Here is a 10,174-nt window from a genome sequence, read left to right on the forward strand (position 1 = left end):
GCTGACTACAATCCGGCGTGTTGGTCAGCTTTAGGGGCATGTAGAGTTGGGTGTCATCAGCATAACAATGAAAGCTAACACCGTATTTGCGTATGATGTCGCCTAGCGGCAGCATGTAAATACTAAAGAGTGCAGGGCCAAGAACCGAACCCTGAGGAACTCCGCACGTTACCTTAACATAGTCCGAGGTCACATTATTATGGGAGACGCATTGCATCCTGTCAGTAAGATAAGAGTTAAACCACGACAAAGCTAAGTCTGACATACCAATACGTGTTTTGATACGCTCTAATAAAATACTATGATCGGCGGTATCGAAAGCAGCGCTAAGATCAAGAAGCAGCAACATAGATGACGCATCAGAATCCATCGTTAGCAGTAGATCATTAGTCATTTTTGCGAGGGCTGTCTCCGTAGAGTGATTTGCCCTGAAACCGGATTGAAAAGGTTCACAGAGATTGTTAGACCCTAAGTGTTCATTTAGCTGCTGTGCGACAATTTTTTCGAGGATTTTCGAAATAAAGGGAAGGTGGGACACCGGTCGGTAGTTTACCATGAGGTCAGGATCAAGGTTAGGTCTTTTGAGCAGAGGATGAATAACCGCTTTCTTGAATGCTAGGGGAACAGTGCCAGAGGAAAGTGATAAGTTTATAATATTTAGCACTGATGGACCTAATAATACAAAAAGCTCCTTGATAAGTTTCCCAGGAAGTGGGTCAAGTAAACATGTTGTTTGTTTTATCCCACTTACACGCTGTAATAGTTCCTCTAATGTTATTTCATCAAAAAGAGAGAGACTATTTTGTATTGCAGTATCCGTCGTAGATACAGTTGTATCTGTGTTCATAGAACCCAGTTGTAGCTGGGATGCGTTATCTTTAATCTCCTTTCTAATGAGTTCAATTTTCTTATTAAAGAAATTCATAAAGTCATCTGCCGAGTGGGTGGAGCTATTGGGAGGAGTCCCTTGTTGGGTTAGCGATGCTACTGTACTAAACAAAAATTTAGGGTCGTTTTTGTTGAGGCGGATGAGATTTGAGTAATATTTAGCTTTAGCTAAGGTAAGCATGCGTTTATACGATATTAAACTATCACTCCATGCTTGATGGAAAACCTCAAGCTTGGTCGCGCGCCATTTGCGTTCCAACTTTCTACATGATAATTTATGAGCTCTGGTTTCCTCTGTAAACCATGGGGTGCGCCTTTTAGGGGCCCTTTTTTGTTTTAGCGGTGCTATACTATCAATGGTTTTGCGCAGGGCATTGTCAAAGTTGTTAGTGAGGTTATCAATAGAGCCGACATAATTTGGGAATGGTGCCATTACCGAAGGCAGTAGGTCAGCAAGAGTCATCGTTGTGGCGGCATTAATGTTGCGGCTGCTATAGCAGTTATTATTATTATTAGTTTGTTGACAATGAGTCAGAACTTCGAATTTTATAAGGTAATGATCGGACATTACTTTAGTATACGGGAGTACCATAACTTTGGAGGTGGTGACACCCCTGACCAGCACTAGATCTATCGTATTGCCGTTGCGATGCGTAGGTTCATTTATTATTTGTGTAAGACCACAGCTATCAATTATAGTCTGGAGCGCCACGCACTGAGGGTCCGATGGGGTATTCATATGGATATTAAAGTCCCCCATTATGATTATATTGTCTGCGTGCGTCACTAGATCAGCAACGAACTCTGAGAATTCATTAATAAAGTCCGAGTAGGGCCCTGGGGGGCGGTAGATAACAGCCATATCGAGAGGCAGCGGTGCGACAGACCTCATAGTAAGCACCTCAAACGATTTGTATTTATTATTTAGGTTAGGGGTAAGGTTAAAGTTTTCATTGTATATTAGTGCGACCCCCCCACCCCTTTTAAGGGGACGGGCAATATGCGCATTCGTATAGTTAGGAGGAGATGCCTCATTTAGCGCAAAAAATTTGTCTGGTTTGAGCCAGGTTTCGCTAAGACCAATGACGTTAAGATTGTTGTCTCTAATGACCTCATTAACTAATAACGTTTTGGGAGACAATGATCTTATGTTTAAAAAGCCCATATTATAAGTATTGGGCTGTTTTGACGAGTTTTTGTTTAAATTATCCGTAGTAGAAATATTAATAATGTTGCGTTTATTATACGTAGTGCACTTTAAATAGTTTTGACCATATCTAGGAATTGATACGACGGGAATTTTCAGATTGTTTACTTGATGCTGCGATCGACTGAACGCATCATGATTTGCCACCTCAGTAGAATGCATATCTACCCCGGACACATTCACAACAGAAAACACATTATGTGAGTTGTGTGTTATTCTAAGAAAATTGCTATGCGTACAGGAATTATCCAGCCTGGTGCTGGCTAGTTCTAGCTTAACTGACTCCTCACCCGGACTAGCAGGCTCTGTAATTGCCTGTGACCGGGCTTGCTCTAGTGTAGTTAGTCAAATGTGACTTAAACAGTAGTCTATATTCTTAGACAGGATGATGGCGCCTTCCTGGTTAGGGTGAAGGCCGTCCCTCATCAGCAAGCCTGGTTTGCCCCAGAAAGAGGGCCAATTATCAATAAACGTTAGTCCCTGTTGTCTACAGAAGCTAGCCAGCCACTTGTTAAGCGAGACTAATCTGCTATATCTCTCATCATTGCCTCTCGCAGGCAGGGGGCCAGAGACAATTACTCGATGCCTGGACATCTTTCTAGCGAGATCACAAGTCCTGGCTATGTTTCTCTTTGTAATCTCTGACTGTCTCATTCTAGTGTCATTGGAGCCAACGTGTACAACTATATTCGCATAACTAGTGGTGCGATTAGCCTGTCGTACGTGTTTACTAGGCCTGTTGCGAGTTAGCTCCCTAAGATTAGCCTCAATGTCAGGTGCTCGGGCCCCCGGGATGCACTTAATTGTGGCTGGTTTGCTAAGCTTTATGTTTCGGGTGATGGAGTCCCCTATGACTAAGGTGTGGTGCCCGGTAGACTGGGGTGTAGGACTAGCTAAAGAGCTAAATCTATTATGCGTCTCAACCGGTACACCGTAGCTTGTAGGCCGCTTAGGACTGCTACAGGCTGGGCTAGTTAGCTCGCTACAGCTAACGCTAGCAGATGTGTCCGCAACATCTAAAGTTACGAGATTACTCTGCTCTAACTGGCGGACACGGCCCTCTAGCAGGGCCAGCCTCTCCGTGAGTAAGGTGCAAGACGCGCAGGAAGCCATACTCACGGTGTTTTCTGTCACCGAGTGAAGTTCCTGCTGTCTTCCGAGAAGTCCTGGTCACGGTGTGCAGGAGTAGACTCCTTCTGACCGGCGCCCGGCGACGCCTTTCTCCGCGCTAGCTTCGTTAGCTTAGCAGCTAGCTGCTAGCTAGCTGCGGGAGGGGTGGAAAGACAGAGATCGGGTGATTTGCAAGTTAAATAGTACTACTAAATATGTTGAGAAAGTAATAAAGAAAGCTGCAGAACAATTTAAAAGCACACAAATAGAACGATACTTAGCTTTTTCGAAACAGCGAGCAGTCAGCGAGCAGTCACGCACGGTAAGTTGTTGCCTCTCCATCAGTAATTTTCGAACCGCATGTGTTGCATACTGCAAACCGTTTTGTGTTGACCACCTCGTAATTTTTATACCCAAACAAAATTATTTTAGGTATCATTTTTTGTTCACTGGCGTGTGGTTTGGACATGTCTTCTTCGTTGGTTGTCCTGCAATTTGATTGGATGAATGCTGTGTGATGAAAACAAAGTAGATGTAATTTGATTGGCTGTTGTACTGAGAGCACACCAGCTGACACACGCAACGCTGATAGACAAGTACACAATGAAAAATACGGAGCGCTCCCGAATAACTTTTTCATCTTTGGGTTTTGGGGAAAGTAGCAAGTCATGTCAAGTCATGTCAATTCAAAAGACTCAAGTCCAAGTGAAGTCACAAGTCATTGATGTTAAAGTCTAAGTCGAGTTGCAAGTCTTTTTACATTTTGTCAAGTCGAGTCTAAAGTCATCAAATTCATGACTCGAGTCTGACTCGAGTCCAAGTCATGTGACTCGAGTCCACACCTCTGATATATACACACCATATGTATGAAATACTTGGTGAATTCTAGCTGTCAATATACTCCTCCCCTCTTAACCACGCCTCCCCTCTTAACCACGCCCCCACCCCCACACCCCCGACCACGCCCCCTACCTCCCGAAATCGGAGGTCTCAAGGTTGGCAAGTATGCTGATATATATATATATATATATATATATATATATATATATATATATAATAACCATAGATGAATGATGATTAAACAAAGTGTATATTTTGACAGAAGACAGCGCGCATTGCACAGGAAGTGATGACGTCACACACCAGCGATCGTTAGAGCGATGAACTCTGCGGCCACTTTTGCTTCAAAATAAACCTCGATGGAACATTAGATAAAACTGAGGTGATGTAGTATTGCAGCGACAAACTTTCTTATCATGGGTGCACATCAAGTTTAAAACAGCATCTTAAAGCGAAACGTGAACGTGAGGATGGCGCCGCTCGCTTGAATGCGACGTCAACTGGGTTGCCAAACGTACCTTGAAAAAGAAATCGTCCGGTATTTAAAAGCAAAAGTACGCGTTCCTTATTTAGCTGTCAAGAGACGCACTTGTCCGGTATTTCTATTAGGTAAGTGGCAAACAGAGCCGAGTATTTTATTTTCATGTTCCCGGGTTGGTGCGCCCTATGAAATAAAGGGGTAAATCGTGACGTCACACGCCAGTTTTGACTCGGCAGTTTCGCCACGGTTGCCAACACGCACCGAACAGGCGTCTTGTCAGTGCAGCAAATAACTCAAGTAAGTGTATAAAAGTTAAAATACACGTGTTCTGCTGTCTGTGGTTGCAATAACTGCAACATTTATGTGAGCGTGTTTGTTTCGTTACTGAGTGCAGTTGGTCCGACATTCATTGAGGATATTACATCCGGTGTGGACCCTTCTCAGGAGAGGTATGTGGCTTAAACTATGTCATTAATTTCACTTTAATGAACTATAAGTGTGCGTGATGCTTTTATTTAATGACAAAATTACACAATATAGCATAAAGACAATAATCTCCCTGAGAGATCTCCTTCATAATTAAGGCACAATTGAAATGTTGCTAGTAGAGATGTCCGATAATATCGGCCGATAAATGTGTTAAAATGTAATATTGGAGATAACTGGTATCGGTTTTTTTTTATTATTGGTATCGTTTTTGTTTTTGTTTTTTGTTTTTTAAAATTAAATCAACATAAAAAACACAAGATACACTTACAATTAGTGCACCAACCCCAAAAACCTCCCTCCCCCATTTACACATTCACACAAAAGGGTTGTTTCTTTATGTTATTAATATTCTGGTTCCTACATTACAGTGACGTGCAGTCACTAGAGGCAGGTGAGGCCATCATGGAAAGAAAGAAAATGTAAAAAGAAAAAAAAAAAATTGAATTGTTATATGTATCCAGTGATTATACTATAAAGTTATTTTCCATTTAACTTTGCTAGTTTTAGATTATTTTTATTCAAGATCACTGAATTTTCACATTTGCCGTTCAAATACTGAGAAGAGACGGTGCGGTGAACAGCAGCCAGTTGAGGCACGTCACTCAGTTGTGCCTCAACATGGATTCCGGACTCGGCTAACTGCTGGCCTGCTGTGCAGTGAGACCGTATTGCTATATGAATTTTATTATACATTTCCATAGTTTAGTTAGCTGAGGTATATAATGTACAGTGTATTTTGTCAACAACTGTATGTGTGTAACGTATTTCTTGTGCTGAGCGATCATAAAACGGCTGCAAAAGACGCACTGGCTGAGGCTCGCAGTAATCCGCCTCCTGCACCCCCGCCGTAGAATTGTTATATCAACTAAAGCCCACACTTAAACTTTCCACGTGCAAGATTGAATCTATTTAAAAAAGTTATTTCATAAGAAGCCAAAAAGTGCAAAAACAATAATGTTCGTGTTGGAGGAGTTGTGACTGACTGCAGGGCCACAACATTAGGTACACCTGCAGACTGCAGGTGCAGGGGCGCCGCTAGGGATTTTGGGCCCCATGAAAAGAATCTTTACAGGGCTCTGGGCCCCCCTCCATCATGGGCCCCTGATGGTGGAAACTTTGCACTAGACTTCAGGCAACGTGGATCCTGTGCCTCTCCTGTCTTCCTCCAGACTCTGGGACCTCGATTTCCAAAGGAAATGCAAAATTTGCATGGTTGGGTGATGGTTTGAGGTGCCATGTCATCTGCTGGTGTCGGTCCACTCTGTTTCCTGAGATCCAGGGTCAACGCAGCCGTCTACCAGCAAGTTTTAGAGCACTTCATGCTTCCTGCTGCTGACCTGCTCTATGGAGATGGAGATTTCAAGTTCCAACAGGACTTGGCGCCTGCACACAGCACAAAATCTACCCGTGCCTGGTTTACGGACCATGGTATTTCTGTTCTAAATTGGCCCGCCAACTCCCCTGACCTTAGCCCCATAGAAAATCTGTGGGGTATTGTGAAAAGCAAGATGCAGAATGCCAGACCCAAAAACGCAGAAGAGTTGAAGGCCACTATCAGAGCAACCTGGGCTCTCATAACACCTGAGCAGTGCCAGAAACTCATCGACTCCATGCCACGCCGCATTAACGCAGTAATTGAGGCAAAAGGAGCTCCAACCAAGTATTGAGTATTGTACATGCTCATATTTTTCATTTTCATACTTTTCAGTTGGCCAACATTTCTAAAAATCCCTTTTTTGTATTAGCCTTTAGTAATATTCTAATTTTGTGACACACGGAATTTTGGATTTTCGTTTGTTGCCACTTCAAATCATCAAAATTAAATGAAATAAACATTTGAATGCATCAGTCTGTGTGCAATGAATAAATATAATGTACAAGTTACACCTTTTGAATGCAATTACTGAAATAAATCAAGTTTTTCAAAATATTCTAATTTACTGGCTTTTACCTGTATATGTATATATGTATGTATATATGTGTACATATGAACTTGAAGTGCCATCCCATTCCTAACCCATAGGGTTCAATATGATGTCGGTCCAACTTTTACAGCTACTACAGCTTCAACTCTTCTGGGAAGGCTGTCCACAATGTTGCGGAGTGTGTTTATAAGAATTTTCTACCATTCTTCCAAAAGCGCATTGGTGAGGTCACACACTGAGAAGGCCTGGCTCTCAGTCTCCGTTCTTATTCATCCCAAAGGTATTCTATCGGGTTCAGGTCAGGACTCTGTGCAGGCCAGTCAAGTTCATCCACACCAGACTCTGTCATCCATGTCTTTATGGAACTTGCTTTGTGCACTGGTGCACAGTCATGTTGGAAGAGGAAGGGGCCCGCTCCAAACTGTTCCCACAAGGTTGGGAGCATGGAATTGTCCAAAATGTTTTGGTATCCTGGATTATTCATAGTTCATTTCACTGGAACTAAGGGGCCAAGCCCAACTCCTGAAAAACAACCCCACACCATAATTCCTCCTCCACCAAATTTCACACTCTGCACAATGCAGGCCGAAATGTAGCGTTCTCCTGGCAATCTCCAAACCCAGACTGGTCCATCAGATTGCCAGATGGAAAAGCGAGATTCATCACTCCAGAGAACACGTCTCCACTGCTCTAGAGTCCAGTGGCGACGTGCTTTACACCACTGCATCCCACGCTTTGCATTGGACTTGGTGATGTATGGCTTAGATGCAGCTGCCCGGCCATGGAAACCCATTCCATGAAGCTCTCTGCATACTGTACGTGGGCTAATTGGAAGGTCACGTGAAGTTTGGAGCTCTATAGCAACTGTCTGCGACCTCTTTGCACCCACTGACCCCTCTCTGTCAGTTTACGTGGCCTACCACTTTGGTTTCGGGACGTGGTTCAGATTTGCCGGGAGATTTTGATAACATTTAAACCGCCCAAGACTTTTGAGACTCGTGGTCAGTTCGTAATATGAATAGAAGATAAAAATAGTTTTGAACATGCCGCTAATATCAAATAAGGACGACATACTGAATCTAAACGATGAACTTGATAATCATTTAATAAATATTTAATTACTACTTCATTTCGTTTATGTCATCAGAACTTTGGTAGTACAATGGTTTGTTCATCTATCATTTATTCCACAAGAGGAGGGTTCGATTCCTGGCAAAAGTAAAGCATTATGTATTTATTCTTTTAAAACAGCTACCAGAAATCAATAGTTGTATAATGGAGCTCTGCCAAAAAAAAAAAAAAATAGCCTTAAACCAAAAATAAAAATGAACTAAATCCCCTGTTTTGTGCATCATCGTGCAAGTTACATTATATTGTCATCTTGCTCTTTATGCCATTTCCTCAAGGTGACAGAAAAACTGTCTAAACCCTGCCCAGTTGGCAAAATACAAACACACACAATATACATATATATATATAACACATACATTATGTCAAACATTTATTGTGCTTCATTGTCATTGATTCAGAGCCATAACAGACGCAACATTTCAATGCATCACACATTAAGTGGTTAAGATGCAGCTGCTTGTAATCCCACATTTGACCAGCAAGTGGTGTCTTGTGCCGGAGCATGCATTGAAGCTTCCAGAAATTCTCGAACCAATTGACTCAAGTGATTCAATGCCTCATGAGGCTTCATCAAACCTTCACTACCGAATATTATTATTTTAGTTTTGCTGAAATTCAAAGATTCGGGGAGTGTTCAGAGAGTATGGGGTATCGGACTGTCTGATTGTGGTGGTCCGATCAGTGTCAGAGCTTGGTCCGCATTGCCGGCAGTAAGTCGGACACGTTTCCAGTGAGGGTTGGACTCCGCCAAGGCTGCCCATTGTCACCCATTCTGTTCATAACTTTTATGGACAGAATTTCTAGGCGCAGTCAAGGCGTTGAGGGGATCCGGTTTGGTGACTGCAGGATTAGGTCTCTGCTTTTTGCAGATGATGTGGTCCTGATGGCTTCATCTGGCCAGGATCTTCAGCTCTCACTGGATCGGTTCGCAGCCGAGTGTAAAGCGACTGGGATGAGAATCAGCACCTCCAAGTCCGAGTCCATGGTTCTCGCCCAGAAAAGGGTGGAGTGCCATCTCCGGGTTGGGGAGGAGACCCTGCCCCAAGTGGAGGAGTTCAAGTACCTCAGAGTCTTGTTCATGAGTGAGGGAAGAGTGGATCGTGAGATCGGTGCGGCGTCTTCAGTAATGCGGACGCTGTATCGATCCGTTGTGGTGAAGAAGGAGCTGAGCCGGAAGGCAAAGCTCTCAATTTACCGGTCGATCTACGTTCCCATCCTCACCTATGGTCTTTTGGGTTTTGACTGAAAGGACAAGATCACGGGTACAAGCGGCCGAAATGAGTTTCCTCCGCCGTGTGGCAGGGCTCTCTCTTAGAGATAGGGTGAGAAGCTCTGTCGTCCGGGGGGAGCTCAAAGTAAAGCCGCTGCTCCTCCACATGGAGAGGAGCCAGATGAGGTGGTTCGGGCATCTGGTCAGGATGCCACCTAAAAGCCTCCCTAGGGAGGTGTTTAGGGCACGTCCGACCGGTAGGAGGCCACGAGGAAGACCCAGGACACGTTGGGAAGACTATGTCTCCCGGCTGGCCTAGGAACGCCTCGGGATCTCCCAGGAAGAGCTGGACGAAGTGGCTGGGGAGAGGGAAGTCTGGGCTTCCCTGCTTAGGCTGCTGCCCCCGCGACCCGACCTCGGATATGTGAAAGTAGATGGATGGATGAAATTCAAAGATACCGTATTTTTCGGACTATAAGTCGCAGTTTTTTTCATAGTTTGGCCGGGGGTGCGACTTATACTCAGGAGCGACTTAAGTGTGAAACTATTAACACATTACCGTAAAATATCAAATATTATTTAGCTCATTCACGTAAGAGACTAGACGTATAAGATTTCATGGGATTTAGCGATTAGGAGTGACTGATTGTTTGGTAAACGTACAGCATGTTCTATATGTTATAGTTATTTGAATGACTCTTACCATAATACGTTACGTTAACATACCAGGCACGTTCTCAGTTGGTTATTTATGCCTCATATAACGTACACTTATTCAGCCTGTTGTTCACTATTCTTTATTTTAAATTGCCTTTCAAATGTCTATTCTTGGTGTTGGGTTTTATCCAATAAATTTCCCCAAAAAATGCGACTTAAACTCCAGGACGACTTAT

General features: G+C 43.4%; 1 protein-coding gene across 2 annotated transcripts in view; it reads left to right on the forward strand.

Moving 5' to 3' along the window:
* The first annotated feature begins 4,417 nt into the window (after positions 1-4,417).
* Positions 4,418-10,174, forward strand: part of LOC133577162 (major histocompatibility complex class I-related gene protein-like) — a 33,032-nt gene continuing 27,275 nt past the window's right edge. The window contains exons 1-2 of one of the 2 annotated variants that reach the window (XM_061930774.2): positions 4,418-4,823; positions 4,921-4,975. Coding sequence is in view for 1 of the 2 variants with exons in the window: in XM_072912523.1 (XP_072768624.1) it covers position 4,823; positions 4,916-4,975 (61 nt within the window). In the remaining variant the exon portion in view is untranslated. Of the gene's footprint in view, positions 4,824-4,915; positions 4,976-10,174 lie in introns of both variants that reach the window. The other variant, XM_072912523.1, reaches the window with a different exon arrangement.

Source organism: Nerophis lumbriciformis, linkage group LG37 (genome assembly GCF_033978685.3).
Source record: "Nerophis lumbriciformis linkage group LG37, RoL_Nlum_v2.1, whole genome shotgun sequence".
In the NCBI taxonomy this organism is placed as follows: Eukaryota; Metazoa; Chordata; class Actinopteri; order Syngnathiformes; family Syngnathidae; genus Nerophis; species Nerophis lumbriciformis.